Here is a 23,493-nt window from a genome sequence, read left to right as displayed (position 1 = left end):
TCATTTAACCCCAAAACTTTATAGAAAAACCCTACTATAATTTCTATCTTTGCTTTTATAATTTTTCTACTGCTTGATTCTTTACCCTTTGCTTAGAACGAATTTCTCCTTTCAAATATTATCATTTTTAAAAATTAGTTTTGGTTTTACTTAGATATACAGTATAGTGTCAGCTTAATTTCTTTTAGGAAAAACACTACATACACTACCATAAATGCATTTACTTACAAGTTAAAAATAGATGACCTCTGCAAACAAATTTTATCTACACAAACTACACTTAATATATAGTATCATTAACTAAGTTGAAAACATTAACATTAAAAAAAATGTCCACTCCAAACATACCTTTTGATTTTCTTCTTTAAAAACTCTCTCTTCCCCTGCTAAACGAGTGTGCTTCCTCAGGGCACTTGGAGAGATGTCAATTCTCCTTAATGTAAAATAAAGTCTGTTTGTAATCACATTAACTTTATGATTCAAAAAATTCCTCACAACTGTCCATTTTAATAAAGGAAATAACTAGACAGTTATTCCTCTCCCAAGTGAACTTTCACATTGTAAGGTTATTAATCTAATTCCAAATGAACAATTAAGAAATAAAAACTATATCCATTAAAAATAAAAATACTTCAGATATTTTTACATATAAATAAATCTAACCTTTTAAAACAAACTTAATCATAAAAAACTCGTGTTTTAAATAAGTTGACTGTTACCATCCTAAGTGTCAACCATCATACAATTATACCTCCAGATCCTCAATGAACACACACACAGGGTTATTTGTTCCTAAATATCTCCCATATTTTTACTTAATTATTAATTATTAATTTTTTATCAGTGGATCTTTAGTTTTATGTTGTGCATTTCCTTGCCTTTTTTAAACTAGTGTCCGTTTCAACTTCTCAGAGCTTCTTTAGCACTCACCACCAAAACCCTACCTACTATGACTAAGCACTAGGTATTTTATAACCAATACTAATTGTCACCACCACTCTGCAAAAGAGGCACTGCTGTCCTTATTTGGTAGATGGAAAAAAACAAATGTTCAGAGATTAACTAACCTGTTCATCACAATGCAGTTATGAACCATGTTGTCAGCATAACTGCCTGACTTTTAACATTCATGCTCTTATGAAAAACAGTTCTACCTGTTACCAAGCATTTTTATTTTACAAACTTACTGGTAGTAAATTAAAGGGCTACTCTAGGTATCCAACTTCCTCCCCCCAAAAATGTGGTATCTACTGAATTCCTTACTGGGGAGTGCTTAATACTAAATACTTAGTATTTTAAGTTCTAAGAACCTGTTTAAACCAAGTGAACTGAAAATTAAATAGAAACAATAAATTACAAACTTTTCAAGGCTGGAAATACACTTATTCAAGGTATGAATCAGAAATAAAAATAAACTTCATTTTATATCATGATGACAGTACAGTTCCATTACAATACTGTTTAAACACTATCTTTCTATCAAAACATTTTTATATGCCCCTTCATCAGTGCACATACCTGTGTATCTCAGGGCTCTTTTGCCTGGTACTATGTTCTTCGGTGGCTTTCTGATACGAGGTGAACCTCTCGTTTAGGGTCACTGCAGCTGATTTGAAGTATTGCTCTGTTGATTTAGGAGAAATACTGCCCAATTAGTTATCTTTACTTCAAAAGAGATTTTCATTTGTGACAGAAGGGCATTTGGCAGGTGAAAAGAAAATAAAAATACTCAAGAAACCTAACAGAAGAGAATCAAGTGTTACAAAGAGCTCCTACTCTGTCCCTTTTAACTTTTTGTACCTCAACTGGTCACCGATACAACGCCCCTCAGAGGGCACTGTCAGTACTACATATAATCCAAGAACAATAAACAGATTAAACTGAGAATCTCTAACTCAATTTGAGTAATGCACTACTACTTCCTCAAACAGAAAAGAAAGGAACAGTAAGTGAATGTCCTTACACCTTGCCAATACAAACACCAATGAAATTACTTCAAGTAATCATTTGCAGAAAACAAAAATACTGAAATAACTACACAGTTGATTTTAGTATACGAATAAAATTATTGCATCAAGAACTATGTTGACAACAAAAAAACGGATTTAAGAAAAAACTGAATAGTACCATTGCAATTCAAAAAATATTCTTCAAATCAATTAACACTTATTACTCCAAAAATCTGGCATCTTGGCACCCCTGACAGCATATGTGCTATTGTTCCCTTGTCCTTTTAAATTTTAAAATTAGTAACATCAATACTAGCTTTTAAACCATTCAAGATACGCTCTAAATGTAAAATAGAAAGACGTATAAAGTCATGAAATGTCACATTACGAAGCAAGCTATCTGCTTAACAGGTCAACATACATCTGTGTCAACTTACCGCCCAATATCCAGCACATGTCTCATAACCAATCATTAAAACTTGAAACGGCCACTACAAGGGTAGTGCCTCAATCATAATTCCATGAAACCCAGGAATTTGAGCTAGCAACTCAGTTTTTATGCCATTTTTGCCAGGAAGACAGAAGATTCAACTTTGCCTGTATCTTTCAACGCTATTTTACTTTGAAACATGGATTTTGCCATTTCAAAACATATTCCAGGACCTAGTTACAATGAAAAAGAAAACATCACTGGGCATTTTCAGCTCTGAATTAAGAAAGAGCTGTTCAGATCGGTTGCACAATACCAATATGAAACATAACTACAGTTCTTTAAAAAAACACAAAAAACAAAAAAACAAAAAAAAACAAAAAGAAAATGAAAAAGAAAAAATTTTATCAAAACCTGATCTCAAAATTCAGCAATAAATTGTAAAATGTGGAGACAGGTCAAAAAAAGGTAAAAAAAGAAAAAATGTAAATGTTTCATATTTTATGTACCACAATAATATGGTCATAAAGTGGCTCACAAACCTAGTTATAGCCAAATAACAAAACTCTTGTTACCATGTTTAAATAACAGTCAAAAAGAAATTCATTTACTATTCACCGTTTTGAAACATCAACTGTGTAAAGAATTCGCTAGCAACAAGTTTCAGCTATTACAATGAGTTGTTCTCATATGAAAAGACAAACTTTTTTAAAAAAATGGCTTTAGACCAACAACCATGTAGCTTCCTGGGTAAGAACCTATTTCATAGTAAGTTGCCTTTTAAACAACAGAAAGAAAATAACAAAAACAAAACAACCTAATTGCCCAAAAAGTCATACCCTAAACCTTTGAAAATTATTAGTACCTTTGAGTTAATTACATACTGGTGAAAATTGAGCATCATTATTTTAACTGAAATGTAAACACCCTTATCATCCTCAGGACTTAAAGAAATATAACTATCATCCTAGTTAGTAACTATTTGTAAAATCACTACTCTCCTAACGCATTTTTAAATTTCTTAAACTTTTTTCCCTTAAAAAATTCCAATAAATACTTTTCCAGTTTACCGTTTAAAAAAGCTAAGTATTACAACAAATTAAGTAACAAAAATATAGGTAGAAAATCAATACTGCTTTTCTGCTGGTTTCAGGGTTCTTTAAAAATTGAAAAAAAATTCTTAATAATATGCAGTAACAATATGGCCTCATCTTTATTATAAAATCTATGCAAGTGCACATTATAAATCCTATGCATGCAATGAAAAATCATCTGTAAGCATTCTGCCCTTCAAGTACAATGATATGTTTCAAAGACTTCCCCTTAAATATTTATCAGTTTTATCATGATACAGATTTTTAGAGTGTGTTTCAACTCTATCTGGTATCTCGGTCACTTTGTATTAAACATTTCCAAGGGTCCCGATGCTAGAAAGACTGATCACTCTTTCATGAAACTATTTTTCCCAATTTCTAATGCTATCTACGTAAAACTGCTAGCCCTAGAGTACATTAATTAAAGCCTAACTCTTCATTTTAACTTGCAAGAAATATTTAATTCACAATAGTAAACATACCTTTAACATGATGAACCAAGGACACAATGTGTTGAATAAAAGACTCTGAAGTGCTTTTGCTGGCCTGTGGCAACTTAATGTGGTCAAAGATGGATCGGAATTCTTGTTCTTTCTTGACAGAATGGACAAGTGTACTAGCAAGTAGCCTGTCTTTAGTCAAGGAAGCAGGTCTGGAGCAAATTGGTAACACACACACACACATAACAAACAAAATATACCATTGGTTTGAATACGAAATGGTAGTATGTTCACAAAATAAGATAATTAGAATATTAACTAAATCATCACAGATTATTTTCTGGGTATCAATGTGGAATTACCTGTTAGAATCATCAAGAGGAACAGGTGCCATTTTGAGTTTGACTTCAGGACGATGAGAATCGCTGGCTATCATTTTGATCCTAAGTGGGCTCTCCTCTCTGAAAGTAGACTTTTCTCGTGCATCCAGATTCTTGTGTAGAGGGGGACTGTAATCAAAGAGGTCTTTGAGCTTTTCAGACTTTACCTGCTCAGGTGACTGAGTTTCTTTCTTTACTGTTATTCTCTCAGAACTTTTGTCGTCTTCCTTGTGCTTATCTTTTGCAGTGCTAGGCCTTTCCACTACGTAGCCAGTCTCTTTAAGTTTGTAATTTTTTTCTTCTCTAAATCCATCACTTTCTCTGTTGCCTTTCAGTGAAACTTTGGACTTGTACTTGGGTCCTTCCTCCTCAGTATTCCGGTGAGATGTAGTAGCAAAATTTTTACCCTGATCTGCAAGAACTGACTTCCTGAACTGTCTATAATCCTCTGTCTCCTCTGTATCATCCCCTTCTGAATCATTAAACTTTTGTTTTCCAGACTCTTTATCACTAAAGTAATCCAGCGCTTCCTGATCTTCCCATTCTCCCTCTGCCCTCCCTTTCTCTGATCCTTTCTCCTTTGGAGCCTCTTTATCCCTGGTATTACCCCTATCAAGCAGGAATACTCTAGACTCTTCATCTGTGAACCTGTGAATAAGCAGAGAAGAGGATGGTAACTCTGGATTGCATTCATTGTGGATCACTTGCAAACTTATATGTGTTTCCCAATACCACAGGACCACTAATAAAGAAAAAAAAAAAACCTTACTGAAAAAGTGCTTTCTTCAGATTCCACTTCTAAAAAACATTAAAAGCATCCATACAGCACTTATGTACTGAGTTTTTAAATAAATTTACATATTAGACCTTAAGTTTAGAGAGTAAAGCCTTTCCCAAAAACCTGTTCTAGTCATACACCACAATTCTACACTAACAAATCCAATTATCCAGAATTTCCATAACATGCAACACTTAAATTTTTGAGACTAAAAACCAGTAATAAAGAGTATACTCATCTATCAGAATTCTATTAATTATACCCAAAATTTCAGACTGTAACACAATCTACTGAAAGAAGGGAGTTCACAAAAGTGAACTTAGTATTATTTAAATACTCTAACTGGGGGCACCTGGGTGGCTCAGTGGGTTAAAGCCTCTGCCTTTAGCTCAGGTCATGATCTCAGGGTCCTAGGATCGAGCCCCGCATCGGGCTCTCTGCTCGGCGGGGAGCCTGCTTCCTCCTCTCTCTCTCTCTGACTGCCTCTCTGCCTACTTGTGATCTCTGTCTGTCAAATAAATAAATAAAATCTTTAAATACTCTAACTGAATCACAAAATATTTCATATATACTTTGCTGCAGAAAATGATTCCTGGCAATACTAAGTAGAAACTGTATCAGTGCAACAAGCAATTTAATTGTAGTTTGTACAGCCCTATTCCATAAAAAGCATGCCTGTTCTATTTTCTTAGAGTCAATCAAACTACATTAGCAACCAATTTTCAGTTTTTTAGCAACTCTTTAGCAATGCTTGAAATCAGAATTTAAACAAAGTATGCTTCAAACGTTACTAGAATAAGAAATACCACTATCTTTTCTATAATCGGATAGTTTTATTAAGTGGCAGCTGCATGTATTAATACCACACATATAAGAATATGTACTATAACTACATTATTTATATGTTACCTTATAATGAAGAAAACAAAATAAGCTTTCAATGCTCTAACACAAAATTCATCTCTGTAAGATCTTACATGTTAACCCAGTTGTGCTTTATGCTACTCAATTTCTTATTTACATTCTTAATTCTGGACTGACTAAAAATGAGTAAAATTAAAAAGAGAAATATAAATTAGTTTCTATTAAAACACTTAATTTCCAAAGTTAACCAGATTAAGTATAAACAACTTGGAATTATAAAGAATTTTGAGTGAAAACAGCTAACTATACATCATGGTGCAATTTTAAGACTTGTAAATCCAAACATAATTTGAAATACAAACATATTAATATTATAATCTAAATACATTAATGCTTACCTTTTTAAGAATTTTCCTGTCTTTGCAGTTTCCTGATCTCCACCATCAGGATAAAATGAAGAACGTCCCCTAGTCTCATCTCTTGGAGCATTCTGTGGTGTGATTGTCTTTGCAGGGCTTCTCCGTGAAGGGATATGATGAATTGGACTATTCTGAGAAGGACTGTATCGACTAGATCCATTTCCAACAGAACCAGACCCAGACCTTTCAGGACTATGCTGAATGGAATGTGAATGCTGAGAGGGGGTGTTTTTTGCAGAGTGGACTGTACTAAGCATGGGCGCATCAGAGCAAGATGAACTCTGACTAGGTGGTGTAGCAATCGGTGAAGGACTATGAGGTGATCTGGGACTATTATCATAAGCTGAAAGGCCAGGCCAAATATCACCCGATGTGGCTGATGATTTGTTAAACTCATCAATAGATTCAGATGGGTCATGTTCAAATGTATCTTTCGGCTCCTCTTGCGATTTACTTTTCAAAGGACTCTCTTCTTGGGGCTCCCCTTCAGCTTTTTTGGTTTGTTTTTCCTGAGACCCTCGTCTTTTAGAGACAGGAGATTTGCTATATGGGGATGAAGAACGAGAAGAGGATGATCTTGGAGACCTAGAAGATCTATATGACCGGCGAGATCTGCTTCGGGATCTTTGAGAAGAAACGGATCTTCTTTTTGGACTCCTGGAACGTGAACGACCTCGTCTAGGACTCCTAGAGTGTCTTCTATTCCAGACAGGTCTATAACCACCTCGATGATATCTCCCTCCTCCTCCTTGATAATACCCTCTGCCCCTTCCTCTGTACCCATAAGGTCGTCTCATTCCTCTATTATTTCTGTAATCTCGGCGATAATCTCTAGAATAAATACGATCTCTACTACGAGATCTTGAATATGTCCTGGAACGAGACCTAGAACTAAAAATGAAATAAATATCAATGCAAGAAAAATAAACTATTCCACTCTACCATTCTAAATACTTATGGTTGAGCATACAAAAATGTACATTTGAAAGACAAAACCTTTCATTTATACAAAAGTAAAGTTTATTGTTTTTAATGAAAAAAGCCTCACTTCTAAGATATACATTGAGAGAATAAAGGCCTGAGGAACAAAGGCAAAGAAAACAGGAAAATATCCAACAACAGGACATAATAACAAATTATAGTAAAGTTATACAAGCACTTAAAGTAACAGAGTAAAAGAATACTTAAAGACATAGAAGAATATTCGTCAAAAACTACTGCCTAAATGCCTACACAATACTGAGACATTAGAATCGGAAATAATGAGAAACTATGAACTAATATAGAAAGATGGCTTACTGTCAAATAATTTTCGTGTTACCCAATTATCTCTTAACATTTTAAATTCAAAGAAATTAACCATACATGCAATGTAAGAATCTGAGTTCTGAAGTCGCACTAACTTAAATCAAACCTAAGCCCTGCCACATTGTATCTTGAACAATTCTCAATCTCTCCAACTCTAAAATGAAGGTAAGAATAGGTCCACTTCAGAGTTAAGAGGTAAAATATATTAGTGAGTTTAGCATTGTGTCTGAACACAGTAAGCACTCCATGAATATTAGCTGATCATCATTATTAAAAGAATTAAAAACACAGTAATTCACCTGTATCTCTTCTTTCTAGAATGTGATCTTGATCTTGATCGAGAACTAGACTGTGATCTAGACTTTGATCTTGAAGAATGTGATCTAGAATTGGAGCGACCCATTTCTTTTCTCCTAGTCAATGAGAGAGCAAAAAAGTCAAAAATCACAATTAAAGAAGTTTCACATTCTTATTTATTTTGAAAGAACTAAATTTTACAAGATGTAAGTTTCTTAAAGGATATTTCTCATCAACATTTTCAAATGAATAATAAGACAATTATCCCTATCTATCTTCACCTGCATGACAGGTACTGTATATTGTAGACAGATTTCTATGGACTGCACCACCTATGTGCCTCAATTCAAAAAGTCAGCAATTACAGAAGCCAGAAAGAGCAATACAAGACTATAGCAGCATGTTAGATGTTATTCCCTGCCCAAATCAAATGCCTACCTGTCTTATAACAAAGATAAACAGATCAGAGTAATAAGATCAGATAAGGAAACTGAAACAAAGAAAATACAAGTGATATAATACTAAAAAAAAAAAAGAAAGAAAAGAAAAGAAAAAGAAAAAACCTAGCAGACTATCATCCTAAATGCTTTATGGCCTTAAAATGGGACTAAATTAACCACTCCGTGTATATAACACTACATGATTACACATGAAAATGGACTTATGTGACATCGCTAATTCACCCTGTAGCTTTCTGGTAAGTAGATAAAAAAGGATAAAAGATACACTGGAAAGACTGCTAGAAGAAAGATACTGGAAGTACAAGAAAAAAGAAAAGTTGGGCACCAGTACTCAAACTTTTCTAAACACTATTTAATATCTAGTGCAGTAATTAAACGTCACTGGGTACAGAAATAACAGGACTAAATAATTTAGAAGATCTACTCTTCTCAAAACCACACACACACACACACACACACACACCCCACACACACCCCACACACACACGCCTCCCAAGTTTATTTCTGCTGTAAGTACTTCCAAACTTCCACTTATTACCAAAATAACTGTTTCCATAAAAATGGACTCACTAAACTTCTAATAGCCTACAATTGCCATATGACCAATTTCTCCTACCTAAGAACTGTCAGTATTATGAAAATAGTATTTTAAAGTACTAAGACTGAGTTGAATTACAGAAGAAGCAACATAATGTTTGCACATAATTCATTGAAAACCATAAATGACAAATTCAAGGTTTCAGATATTTCAAAATAAAACATAACTATCCTAAAGACAAATATTAACCCTACCTTCTCTAAATAAGAAACATATAAAAACAGTATCTTCCTTGGAGTTGTAGTGAAGACTAAATGAGCTAATAATACATGTAAAATCAACTTTAATTACCTTAATACACTAATGCAAGGGTGTTAAAAAGTTAATTTATGGAATTCCTCTTATATGCATAAGGAAAAAAGAGTTATTAGCCTGAGTCTAAGTTGACGTGTTTATAAAAGCGGAAGGAGACACACAACAGAGAAGCAAAAGAGATGAAGAGAATCTTCTTCCTCAAGCTTTTAAAATCTGGTTTACTTCATGTAAGCCACCAAAAAGAAACGAAACAAAAAAAACAAAAACCCCCAAAACAAACTCAAACAAAAAAAGCTTCCCACTAAATCACTTTTAATCACTCAGATTCATGAATTAAAGTAATTGCATTTTCTCAAATAAACCTAAACTAGAAAACTAGAAAAACAAATGCTATTTACCTTGAGTTTTATGCAGGATTAAACAATCAAATGAAGTCTCTGAGATACTGTAAAGTTCTTCCTGAAGAAAATGGTCTGAGAAATTAAACTCAATTCAAATTCCTAGCAAAGGAAAAAAAATACGAATTGATTTTTGGTAAATTAAACAATGAATTATACTGGCACTGAAATCAACTTTTTTTTTTTTTTTTAAAGATTTCATTTATTTATTTGACAGAGAGAGATCACAAGTAGGCAGAGAGGCAGGCAGAGAGTGAGAGAGAGGGAAGCAGGCTCCCTGCTGAGCAGAGAGCCCGATGCGGGACTTGATCCCAGGACCCTGAGATCATGACCCGAGCCGAAGGCAGTGGCTTAACCCACTGAGCCACCCAGATGCCCCTGAAATCAACTCTTAATAAAAGCACTAATGATTTCAGGGAAAGGGAAACTCATTTAGGAAATAAACTTTTAACCATAAAAGCTTAAGAAATAGTTTTTGTTTTAATCAGAATGCAGATGTACACCATGAAACTGACAGCATTTTACTTTTTAATTTAAATACCTGAATTCTCATTTTAGTAACATGGGCTTTAGAAAACAGAAATTGTGCTGCTATCCTACCAGAAAATTTCAAAGTGGGGCGCCTGGATCTATTCAGGCGCTCAGTCGTTAAGCATCTGTCTGCCTTGGGTTCAGGTCATGATCCCAGGGTCCTGGGATGGAGCCCCACATCAGGCTCCCCACTCAGTGGGGAGCCTGCTTCTCTCTCTCCCTCTCCCCCTGCTTGTGTTCCCCCTCTCTGTCAAATAAATAAAATCTTTAAAAAAGGAAGAAAAAATTTCAAAATGGCTAATATAATGCCAAATACGGTATTCTTGGAATATCTAAATGTGTGATCTATCAGTAGTTAGTATTCATAATCCTATACCTGTAACTTACCTAAGTATGAGTTTATTTTTAATGCTCTGCTACTTTTCTTTATTCTCTCTGCGTTACTTTCTTTCTACAGTTTAGTTTCATCTGAAACTGGTTTTTTTTGTTTTAGTTTTTGTTTTTTTTTTAAAGATTTTATTTATTTATTTGACAGAGAGAGATCACAAGTAGGCAGAGAGGCAGGCAGAGAGAGAGAGGAGGAAACAGGTTCCCTGCTGAGCAGAGAGCCCGATGCGGGACTCGATCCCAGGACCCTGAGATCATGACCTGAGCCGAAGGCAGCGGCTTAACCCACTGAGCCACCCAGGCACCCCTGAAACTGGTTTTTAAAATTCTTATTAACAGATATCACAATAACTCTAAGTTCAGTGCCTGAAAGCATTCTGATACATGTTCAGACATTCCAATAAAAAAACAGGCCATAAATGAAACGAATATTTAATGAAAGCCAATACTCTTCCCAATTTACCATTATTATGCAAATAAATTAAAATTTTTCCCAAATTTTAACCAGTTATCAACACCCAACAGGTTAGCCTTATAAGTAACATTCAGTGATTGATCACCAATTACATGCAAAGGATAGTCAAAAACCACTGGGGGAGCAGAAACTAATGAACAGAAGATTAATACATGCCTAACCTTGAGGAATTCATAGACCATTATAAATGGAAAAAAAATACACATAAATGTGAAAACCTGTGACTCTTAATGAAGATCCAATAAAAATTGCAATAAAATTGGAAATACAAAGGAAAAGAAATGTTAAGATTAAACTGGTGAATCAAGAACGTTGTCCCTATATACCCATGATCCTACAGTTGGGGAGATTAAGAGATGTGAGGTTCAAACTAGGAAGAATAGGAACTACTAATTAAGGGAAACATACTAAGATAAAAAATAAAAACAAAAAGACCATACATACAGAAACAAAAGAATTCCTAAAGTGCATGCATGTTTAGTTTTTAAAAAATATCAAATCCCCCCAAGGGAGCAGAAAAAAATTAATCATCTATACTGATTCACTGTTCTAAAACTTTATTCTGGACCTAGAATTTCAACACTACCAATCCACTGCTGGAAATGATACAAGGCTCATTTTATCCAACACTTCCCCTAACCAATTCTTAAAAGCTAATTTTAATTTCCACATATCCAAAGAAAAACCAACTGCCAAGTCCCTCTTTACTTCAAATCATGACTTCTGAAATTCCAAAAAAATAGACACTAGAAATAACAAAGAGAGGAGGCGCTGTAGGTTATACTAGTAGATACACTTTCTTGTTCACGATCTATAAATATGGTTAAGTATCTATAAAAAAAACTCCTAAAACATATGTGAAGTATGATGCATAACATATTTAACAATATTTAATAATATATATTTAACGCAAAATATATTTAACATTTAATAACATTAATGATATTTAATATAGTTAGTACAAAGACCATCATCAACTAATATTTTTTAAAGGTAAGTCTATGTAAAAAGCACTATGCTAGGTTTTATGGGAAAGGGGACTATGAAAGAGGTGCTTGCTCTCCAAAGCCAACTAAACAGGAATAAAAATCAACAAATCATAGCCAAAAACACCTGAATACCAACCAAGTGCTAAGAACTACTAGGCGACTTTAAATAAAATCATCTCACTTAATCCTCAACCTCATAAGCTACATGTTAACCCATCTCTCAAATGAAGAAAACTGTAAGGTTTCAGAATTCTTCTGAATTTACAAAATGCCTATAACATGCCAGGCACTATTATCCTAGCACTGGAAATACTGTACTTCAAGTGAGACATTAAGTTGCCTACTCTCTTGGAGCTTATGTTAAAGGGAAGGAAAGAGAGAAGGGAAATACCCTACAAGATGGTATGTTAAGAGGTGGAGAGAAGACTACAAAGGTGGGTCTCTGGGCCTTAAAAGGTTAACATTAAACATTAAAGCTAAAGACAAGGTACACTGCAAAGTTACACAGAAAGAAGAGCATTCTAGACCGAAGACACAAACTTGGCAAATTCAGGACAGAAAGACCAGTAATAAAGTTGAGGCACTCTGATCATGGAGAGTATAGGAGTTAAGGTGAACAGGCAGGAATGGACCAGATCAAATTACATCTAGAAAGCAGGCCAGAATAGAAAAAAAGAGTAGATTTTATTATAACGGCAATGGGAAGGCTCTGCAACAATCATGGAAGTCACCACCAGATTTACATTTTAAAATGGGGCTGTGCATAGCATGGACAATATGGAGAGGACAACAAGGAGATAAATTAGAAGGTTGAGGTTCAATATAATGGTTACCTGGAAAAGTAGTAGCAATGAAGTTGGAAAAAAGAGGCAAAGTGAGAATCAGATGTAGAAGTGCAGTCAATAGCACTTGTTCATAGGTTGTTGGTGGGGAGCAGAGAGAAGGCGGGAGGGAAGAGAGCGGGGCACTTCGACAGTGTCCCTGAAGTCTCAGTTTTGGGCTCAAGCTTCTGGGAGATGTGCAAGTTTGGGACAGTAAAGAAGAGATTTCTTTGCCCTTTCAGGTTGCCCATGGTTAGAATACAAATGGTTAATCCAGAATTTGACCCAGATCTCTTGATTCCAGTTCCTGCACTCTCTCCAGTGCCCTGACAGGTGCTTGATGTGGCCATAACCTATATATAGAATTCAAAATGCCAAATCAATCTTCCCTTTATTACAACCAAGACTGCTAAGAGACTGTTAAAAAAAAAGTGTAAAAAGAGAGGGAATAAATTGCTTTATATGTTTTTATCCAATTGATTCACCAACCAGTGAGAAATATTAAGAGAATAAATCAGGCCATATTTATTACTTCTTGTTAAGAAAGTCTTTTATGCAAGAATACATTATGATCAGCTAGAACACAAGTGATGAAAAGAACAGAGTTCAACAAAATACTCAAGCTCAAGCCCCCCAAAATGGTTTCTTTAGATTACCCTATCAAGCATATTTGAGCCAAGTTTTCATTTTAGCAGTTTCTGGGAGTTTGGCTTCCAGATTTCTGTAAACAATCACTGCTATTCACATCTTTAATAATCCTAAAAATAATATCCTAATACTATTATTACAACAGACTAGGTTCAAAAATCCTGACTTGACCATTAACTAGGTGCTCACCACTGGAAAAGTTACTACCTTAATCTCTTTCAGCTTCAATTTCCACAGGTATAAAATAAGGCTATCAGTAATGGTACTTACAGGTTTAAGGTTACATGAACTAATGAATGTAAACAGCATTTTGCACACGGTACATTCAAACATCAGCTATCATTATTGGTAACTGGTTTGTGACCGTTTTTCCTGCAGGTCATCTAATCTTGCTTCAAATGATTCTTTTAAGAATAAGTAATTCCAATAGAAAATTAATCAGCATTATAAATGCATAATAAAATGACTGGAATTTTGCTTTTTAATACTCCGAAAAGAAACACCTGGGTGACTCAATCAGTTGAGCATCTTTCACTCATGGCATTATCCCAAGATCCTGGGAACTGAGCCTTCAGCAGGGAGTCTGCTTCGCCCTCTCCCTCTGCCCCTCAGGCTCGCTCTTTCATTCACCCTCTCAAATAAATAAAATCTTTAAAATAAAAATACAATACTCCCCAAAAAAGTAAATAATTAAAATTGGTAAACGCTGACAATTACTAAACCTGTATGATGAAAGCACAGGAGCTCACTATTGTTTCTACTTTTGTCCTTGAAAATTTCCATAATTAAAAACTTTTGAAAAATGACAGGTTTAGTCACAAGTTTTGTCCAGCCTGTCATCCAGCTTTAAAACAAAACAAAACCAAACCAGCAAGGGACTGAGAAAAATGCCTGCATTCTAGACCAGACTGAGCCACTCCTTGGCTCATGTGGCCTTAAAATGCTCTACCTTTTTGGTGTCTACCTAAGTGTAGAAATACTGGATCAAGTTTGAGAACTCCACAAAATAATACACAAGAATTATTACTACCTTAACGTTTCTAGATTACTTTTTTTCTGTCCTGGAGTCAAATAAAATATTAATGTTTAAGATTCTGAGATAACAGGGGCGCCTGGGTGGCTCAGTGGGTTAAGCCACTGCCTTCCGCTCCGGTCATGATCTCAGAGTCCTGGGATCGAGCCCCGGATCGGGCTTTCTGCTCAGCGGGGAGCCTGCTTCCTCCTCTCTCTCTGCCTGCCTCTCTGCCTGCTTGTGATCTCTGTTTGTCAAATAAATAAATAAAATCTTAAAAAAAAAAAAAAAAGATTCTGAGATAACACTAAATGACCACTGTCTAAGAATCTGGATGTGAAGAAGGAACAAATTCATAACCTAAAAGTGTAACGTAAACATTTATACTTACTATCCAGAGATATACTGGGCTTCCTGATTCCCTTATCTACATCTTTGTTCATTAATAAATCAGTGTAAATTACAAAGAATTCAGCTAGTGTTCAACTAAGGATTTTGAATGTAGTTTCTGGAAACTCCCAATCCAAAGTTCTATACAGAACTGAAAAGACTTTCTCTATTTCTACAAGTCTTCTCATCACACAGTTAAATCTAATAGAGGTAGATGAATTCAATAAACTCACGTAGACCTAAGTCTTTCAGGTGGTTTTTAGAGATCTGTCTCTTGAGTCCTAAAATATTACTGTTCTTACAAAAAAAGAAAAATCTCCTAGGCTACCAATTATCTGAATGAAGGGGGATTCCAATGTTTATTACCACAACGTTAGTGAAAACACAGTATCCTTAAAACAAAATGGCTATGAGCCATCAGTACATAAACTTTGGGTTGTTCACCATGAGTTATTTTAGACACATAATACTTCTTATAGAATTATTTACCCTAAATTGGCTAGAATCACATAAAAATGCTGATAAACTTGTAGCGGTTTTTCCTATGTAATGAATCTCTACTGTCGAAACAGTAGCCCAACCATTCCAACTAGAGTCTAACTGGAACGAGAATTTACACGAGGATTAAGGAATTCTGGTTTCCTTTTTAATATCCACAATAAATGAAAAGGCACTGCTCCAATAACATGTGTCTTAAGTAACTAATCTCTTTACGTTAGTTTTGGTCACATCTACTTTCAACTTTAGCCTTTTTTCAGCCTAAAACGTTAAAAAAAAAAACTGACATAGGAAAGTGGTTGCTACTACTACTGCTTGATTCTGATAAGATAAATCTTAATGTGAAGAAAGCCAACTTACGGACTTAAAGTGAGAGCCAAGTCCCTAACCTTAACTCGCCACTCCCCCCCCATTACCCCCACTGTCATATCATGGTTTCAATATCTGACTCGAAATAAAGACCTGAATCACTTGCCAAAAGGATGTGGTCTCGCGGGTACTACTCAAAGACTGCCTTTTGGACCCGGGTAAGGGGGCGGGGGAGAAACAACAAGGCTACTCTTCGATCCATCAGCTAAGGCCTGCTCTCTAGGCTAGGAACCGGTAACCAGGCACAACTCTGAGAGTCGAGCGCACACGTTCGCTTCAAAACAAAGTGGGTTGCCAGGGGGATCCGAGATTAACCTCGGAGAAAACCATCCCGCGACGCCGGAGGCGGATGCCCGCGTCAGAGACGAGGGACAACAGAACACGTTCTTAGTAACAAAAAAAAACAAAAATCAAAAAACAAAAAACAAAAAAACCGGGGCCTAAACCGACGAGCAGCGTGAAGCCGGAAAAAAGGAATTTAAAGACCACGTGAAAACGGGTCAACCTACCCAACGCACTTTGCTTCAGGTCATAGTTGTTTTGTGGAAGCCCCAAAGCCTGGAAGAAAGGTGGCGCTCCCAGCCAATGAGAAGCGAACACAAGCTGCACCTCCACCGGCCTCAGCAGCCGTAGGCGGAGAACGGAGGAAGCGCGCGTGCGCCGGGAGAGCTTTCAGTCGGGCGCGCGCAAGAGTCCGGGCCGAGGAAATGGGGGAAGGGTGGAAGAGGGAGGTATGCGCACGCGCACGGGAAGGCCGCGCGGTCTCTGGGTTTCGAGCCAGGTTCGTAACCGCGCGCGCGCGCACCGTTCTCGCTGCTCACCCCACCCCCCACCTTTCCGACCTGTAGTGCCCCGAAAACCTGAGGGAATCTGATGGGAGAAACGCATAAATAACGGCGAAAGGGTCTCCTGGGTCCTCCTGTAGCCGCCAACCCGTCACTACCCACAAAAGATTCAACAATATTCACTCATCCTCGGGATTTGCTGCCCTTCGAGTGATTTGAATGCAGCATGAGGCCTACCTGAAACGCCGAAAGCACCGTTCCCGGGACTTATCTCCGTTGTAACTACACAGCGGCCATTTCCCGACTCGAGAACGGGAGAAAACCATAGAGGTATCTTCGACGCGCTAGCCCGCCTCCGTCACTTCCGATTTGGGGCGTGGCCGCCAGTGCCGCTAAATATCTGGACTAGCCCCGCCCACCCTTCCGCCCTAAACTGGCTCCTCAGCTATTAAGATGTTGCCGGAGGCTTTCTGGGAAGTCTCGTGGTAGGTCTCGCGCGATGATCTGGTGGCTCCGCCCTCCGGCCTAGAGCTGCCGCCTCTGAGGTGGTGACAGTAGATGGTGGGCGGGGTGTTTTGTTAGGCCTTGAGGTCTCCTGGCCACAAGGTGGAATTCGCGGGAGTCTCTACCTAGCTTTGAAGGTGCTCCGTGGACCTCTCTGTCGGCCCCGCTTGTTGCTTGTTTGGTCTATTCATACTGTGGCGCCGACGCGGACCAAAAGCAGAAAGCCAGTCTGACGCCGAGGAAAGACAAGGAGGCTAGAGGGCTGTTGGCACACCGAGTCTCCCTTCGCCAGCAAGCGCCGAGTTTCTTCTCGGACGCCTTAACTGGAAACTTGGAAGTGTCAATTTTGCTTTGATGTAAAATGTGCCAAACGCCCTTCGATTGTTGAAAAATGGCCACGAGCTAAGTCCCCTTCCAGAGTAGCGTCAGACCAACTCTGTTACCCGTAACAGAGTTCGAACCACAGAGCTCCGAGCAGCTTGGGCTGTCCTGCTTTGCATCAGAAGCCGGTGCTCCTTTCCTCCCGACGCTGCTAAAGCATTACCACTTAGGCACCCTGGAATGTTGGCGTAGGCATAAAAATAATACAGAGCACGAAGCATAACGATCATTTGTGCCGGCCGAGAAACAGCCCAATATAGCTTGGTCTGCCAGAAATATAAGTCAGATTATAAATAGGCAAGCCGCGTTTGATTGGGACAGAATTTCAAATAAAAGCCATCGTGCATTTTCTATTAATACTTGTCTGGGCTGCACTTTCTTCCTTAGGCCCTGAAACCGTTATTACTTTGATGTTTAGGGACTTAAACTACCTTAAAGGATTTCAAAGTTATAATTAGCAAAGCATCTTGTGTCAATTAAATCCAGTGTTGGGCCCTAGTTGTGAATTTAACACTGTGCTTAGGGCATTCTCTCACAATCCGATTTGCCAGCTCAACTAAAAAAAAATAACCTCATTTTCATGGAATAAATTCTCATTTTTCTCTCGCTGTACAGCCTGCCCCTAACCCTACCACCACCACCACCATCCCAATGTGGAAAAAGTAATCTTTGGCCTATGTGGTGCACCGACAAGTCCCAAGCATTTTGTAGGTGCTCAGTATTTGTTGAATGGGTGAACTATATTAAAAGAAAAAAACCTAAACTTTGATAGCTCAATATAACTCTACTATTCTTCATGGGGGGAGGGGGAGTGGAAAGTTGTTGAAAGGTTTTAATCAGAGGTATGACATCTATTTAAGAAAGATCTTTAAGTTGCTATGTGAGAAATGGTTGACACTGGGCAAGAGATCAGTTAGGATGTTGTTTAGTAATTTAAGTGAGGTAATGATCATGCTGAGAAAAGGAAAAATTGTAAATATATTTTAGAAATGGCATTGACAGGTCTTCCTCATGGAATGGATTAGGAGTTTAGAGAAAGGGGGGAAATAGTGTTGCTAACTAGATCGTGGCCCTGATTAACTGGGTGCATTTTGGTACTGTTACAATAATTGGAGAAAATGATAGGATAGGGAGGAATGAACATGTTGTGAAATGGGAAGGAAATCACTAATTCCATTTTTTTTAAATTTTATGTATTTGTTTTAGAGAGGAATAGCTCATGAGAGCAGGGTGAGGGGCAGTGGGAGAAGGAGAGGGGAGCACCTCAAACAAACTCCATGCAGAGCTAGATGCAGGACTGGATCTCACGACCCTGAGATCATAATCTGAGTGAAACCAAGAAGTCAGACCCTTAACTGACTGAGCAACACAAGCACTCCATTTTTAATGTTAGGTTTGAGATGTGTGTGAAACATCCAAGTAGAGAGGCAAGGTGAGAATTTGAACATGTGCATTTGCAATTCAAAGGAGTGTTCTGGCTTGAGAGATAAAGTATAAAGATGATACTTAAAATCACAGGATAAAAGATAGAGATAAGAGATGACCTGGGACTGAACCCTTAAGAATCCCAACATTCAGAGATTTGTTAAAAGAGGAGGAGGAGCCAGTAAAGGAGACTCAAAAAAACCAGCCTATAATGGGGCACCTGGATAGTGCAGTCAGTTGAGTGACTGACTCTTGGTTTCAGCTCAAGTCATGATCTCAGGGTCATAGAATAAGACTGCACTGAGTTTGGGGTTCTTTCTGCCTCTCTCACTCATGTTCTCTCTCTCTCTCAAAAAATAAATAAATCTAAAAAAAAAAAAAGCTGGTAAAGTAGGGAATAGTGAAATCAAGTTATTAGTTATCTATTGCTGCATAACAAATGACCCCAACATCTAGTAACTTAAAACACTTATTTTTTCACAGTGTCTATGGGTCAGGAGTCTGTGAGCGGTCATCTGGATGGTTCTAGCTTAAGGTCTTGATCTGCCAGCTAAGACTGCAGTCATCTGAAATCTGTGGATTCACTCCAAGATCAGTCAGGGTTGTTGGCAGGAGACCTCAGTTCCTCATTGCCTGGACTTTTCCATAGGATGCCCGAGTGTCCCTTTGCATAGTAGCTGGCTCCTCACCACCCACCCACCACCAGAGTAATGATCCAAGGTGAGCCCAAGACAGAAGCTACAGTCTATTATAACCTAATCTCAGAAGTGACACACCATCGCTCTGCCATACTTCATTCGGACCAACCCCAGGTACAGTGTGGAAGGAGACTACACAAGGGTGTGAATACCAGGAGGTGGAGATCATTGGGGACCATCCTGGAGGCTGACTACCACACCAAGAGAGACAAGTGTTTCAAGTGTGTGAGGTCAAAAAAGACAAAGGACAAAATATGCTTATGTGCAATTTTGCCCGCAGGACACACTAAGAGAATGCAGTAACTACACCTGCCTGAACTGAGCCAGGTAAAAATACTGACACATACAAGCACCTCAAACACCTGCCAGCTACTTCAGTTCACACCCATCTACTTCTCATCTTACAAGTGTCCATTTAATCTTAGAAGCTGTCCTTCTACCAACGTCACAATAACTAACAACTCACAAGTCTCCTGACATCTACTTCCTAAAGTATACTTTAGGTATTTTTAAGATAAAATACTGTATTAATTATAGTGTTTATGTATTTCTTAGCCATCTCTGCTACCGTTTTGTTAGGTTGGTTCCTTTTTTTTTTTTTTTCATGTGTAACTGATTAAGTTTTTGAGTATCATACTGCAATCCTATTTTTCCATAAAACCTGTGGTCTTTATTGTGTGATTTTGCATAGCATGGTGATTTTTATGAGCACATCCATGCATTAGAACAAAACTGTATAACGTTTAGTATATAGTCCTAATTTTAACAGTAAGGAAATTGAAGTTTGGAGAGGTAGAGTATTTTGCCAAAATAAATAAATCATATTTTATATGAGATTTACATAATATTAAAATTTAAATAATATTAAATAGTATCAAATGTAAGTAATTTTAAATAATATTAAAATAAATAATATTATTAAATATTATTAAATATAAATAATATTAAAATAATTCAGATTTTATCAAAGATCCATCCGGCTTCAAAAACCACCTTGTTTCCACAGCCATATTTACACACATGAACAGCTAAAATAAGGGCAGGAAAGGAAAAATAAAATAAAATGAAAATAAAGAGGGAGGCAAAGCATAAGAGACGCTGAACAAACAGGGTTGCTGGAGGGGAGGTGGGTGGGGAAAAGGGATAATTGGATGATGGGCATTAAGGAGGACATTTGATGTAATGAGCACTGTGTATTAAATGCAACTGATGAATCCCTAAATTCCATCCCTGAAACTAATAACAGTATATGTTAAATAAATGGAATTTAAAGAATTTTTTAAAAATAAATAAAATACAGATAATATTAGATCAGCCTCACCTCAAGTGTTGTTTCTATTTTATTCAACTTGCTTGATAGTTCCCATGTGTCCTATTCTAGGTAATAGAATATATATTCTAACATATGTACATCTACATGTCTATTTGTTTATCTGAATAGCTTTCTATTACCCATAAATACAGAAACAAATTTAGAAACTTCATAGTCTCCAAGCCATGATTAAATGGTCTTACTAGATGAATGACGCATGATATAATTTTACTTGGTATATATTAAGCATTAATGTTTTCTTTCATTTCAAATTTCCTTTTTCAGATATTTGATTAAGGCACTAGATAAGTAATAATATTACCACTTCTCCCTGCCTACAGGGCTTTCTAAGTGTTGGGGATTATCAGGCTAGATCTTACCTGAGCCACTCATTGCGTATACCACAAGACTACTTAAATTAAGGAAATCTAAGTAGTTTCAAGATCTGGGCCACAAATGGTGTGCTACACAGGGATAAATGAACATCTGTGGGAGGGCTTCAGGTCAGTATATGTATTAGTGCTGTAAGAAAAGAAAAGACATTGTGGGACAGGTAACAAAATGGCCAAAAATGGTTGACTCCCTAGTCCAAGGGGACCATTTGGCATGACATCCTCATTCATGCTCAAGGATGGATTTAGGTGCACATTAACTGAAAGCTGAATGTTTAAAGGGTTAGAAAAGTAAGGCACTAAGGGTATGTACAATAGCAGGAGAAGTGTGAGACAGAAAGCAGAATTAAATAATCTCTCTGAGAGCCTGGTTCAGTTGTAAACATATGAATTACCTGCATGGAAAGTATGCCTTTCAGCTTTCCAGAGATAAACAGTTGTGCTAATGTCAAAAAAAAATGATTGAATTTTGAAAAGTAGATAAAGTCAGCTGGATGAACTGTGATGCCATATATGTTAATCAGCACATTTTTTTTATCAAGATAGGTAATAAACGATCAGTGTCACAACTGAACTTTCTGTGCATCTCCAAACATTTGGTCATGCTCTGTTGATAGAAATTCCTGACTCTTGCTTCATGAAACTGACACGATTTCAAGAACAAATGTATGGGAGGGGAATAAATCTTAGTCTAAGCTTTAAGGTTCCTGGGAGTCTTGAGATAAATCCAGGTCATAAGCAAAATTCTAGCCATCTTTGCAAATGGCTGTGCCTTCCAGCATAAGTTATATGATCTTATACAGGGTCATACTCATTTTACCTTGAATCCATTTACCTTGAATGTTCTACAAGCATTATTAGACACCCAACAGTTTTACTCTCCACCATTTAACCATTTATAAAGAAAACTGCTTTTGAATTTTCTTTTACAATGAACTAGTGAAAAATCTTATAATGAGAATATGCATTTATAATCACTTTGTAACTGATTTCGATGCAGCATGGACTTTTTACTTTTTCTTTTTTTCATGGATGAGGCTTCCCTTAACTACCTTATTTCCAATATTATGTCTCATATTTAACAAATCTTGCTTACCCTAGAAACAAATATTATCCTTCATTCTATAAAAAAATTGTTTATAGCATTTCCATCAAATCTTAAAAGCCAGTTTTAAGATGCTCTATTATTTTAGTACCAATAAGAAAGAAAAAAAATCCTGCACATTAATAGTGTTCATCAATTATTATATACATGTCAGTTTCAGAGTTGTTAAAATATATAAAAATATACATCATAAAAGTAATGTAATATGGTATTTGATTATATCATAAAGTTAGATTTTTAATGTTCATAGAACTATAGCCATTACAGATAAAACATGCTCATAAGAAATTCGTCATGAGTTTACTTCACTTATAGTACTATATATTTGATATATTTGATTTAGAATAAGTTTTCCATGTAAGTTAAAATATAAAGAACCTTTTAATGAAGTCATAATTCCTTACTAAATGCTATTTAAAGAAGAAAACACACGAAAGGAGCCAAAGAAAAACTGCTTGAACTGTGGAAACAAAGCCACAAGTGAATAAGTCTATCTTAAGATAGAGCAACCAGATATCAACTCATTTTATACCCTGGCAACGGTTAAGAAGTTAAAAATAAATAAATAAAAATAAATTAAAAAGCTACAAAATTAAGAAAATTGATCCTATTGAAATGAGTAAAAAGTGGGGGGGGGGGGTCTTAACTTCAAGATACAATTGGGGAAATTACTTAAAAATATTTGAAGAGGGAACCTGGGTGGCTCAGTTGGTTAAGCAACTGCCTTTGACTCAGGTAATGATCCTGGAGTCCTGGGATTGAGTCCCGCATTGGGTTCCCTGCTTGGTGGGGAGTCTGCTTCACCTTCTGACCCTCCCCCATCTCATGCGCTCTCTCTCTCGCTCTCTCTCTCTCTCTCATTCTCTCTCAAGTAAATAAATAAAATCTTTAAAAAAATATTTGAAGAAATCTGGCTAGGTAACTAGCTTTCTTTGCTCCTCTAGAAAAGTGAAAAAGGGTCAATTTGAATAGCAAATAGAATAATTCTTGGCATTAAGGATTGGGGACAGAGTTGGTGTGAACGGAGTAAATGGAAATGATATTTATTAAGTATCTACTGTGCAGCACATACTGTGATAGTAATTTTGTTCAATATTCAC

The 23,493-nt window shown here is 36.7% G+C and overlaps 1 protein-coding gene across 6 annotated transcripts in view; it reads right to left on the bottom strand.

Annotated features, from left to right (window-relative positions):
- Nucleotides 1–16,949, bottom strand: part of BCLAF1 (BCL2 associated transcription factor 1) — a 29,871-nt gene extending 12,922 nt beyond the window's left edge. For 4 of the 6 annotated variants that reach the window (XR_004284935.1, XM_032339424.1, XM_032339426.1 and 1 more), the window contains exons 1-8: nucleotides 16,814–16,949; nucleotides 9,672–9,773; nucleotides 7,962–8,075; nucleotides 6,334–7,245; nucleotides 4,276–4,941; nucleotides 3,956–4,125; nucleotides 1,519–1,624; nucleotides 349–433 (exon numbers count right to left, since the gene is read on the bottom strand). Coding sequence is in view for 5 of the 6 variants with exons in the window: in XM_032339424.1 (XP_032195315.1) it covers nucleotides 349–433; nucleotides 1,519–1,624; nucleotides 3,956–4,125; nucleotides 4,276–4,941; nucleotides 6,334–7,245; nucleotides 7,962–8,065 (2,043 nt within the window). In the remaining variant the exon portion in view is untranslated. The remainder of the gene's footprint in view (nucleotides 1–348; nucleotides 434–1,518; nucleotides 1,625–3,955; nucleotides 4,126–4,275; nucleotides 4,942–6,333; nucleotides 7,246–7,961; nucleotides 8,076–9,671; nucleotides 9,774–16,813) is intronic. The other 2 variants (XM_032339425.1, XM_032339427.1) reach the window with 1 other exon arrangement.
- Nucleotides 16,950–23,493: the final 6,544 nt, after the last annotated feature.

Source organism: Mustela erminea, chromosome 4 (genome assembly GCF_009829155.1).
Source record: "Mustela erminea isolate mMusErm1 chromosome 4, mMusErm1.Pri, whole genome shotgun sequence".
NCBI classification, from domain to species: domain Eukaryota; kingdom Metazoa; phylum Chordata; class Mammalia; order Carnivora; family Mustelidae; genus Mustela; species Mustela erminea.
This window is presented reverse-complemented; position numbering and strand designations above follow the sequence as displayed.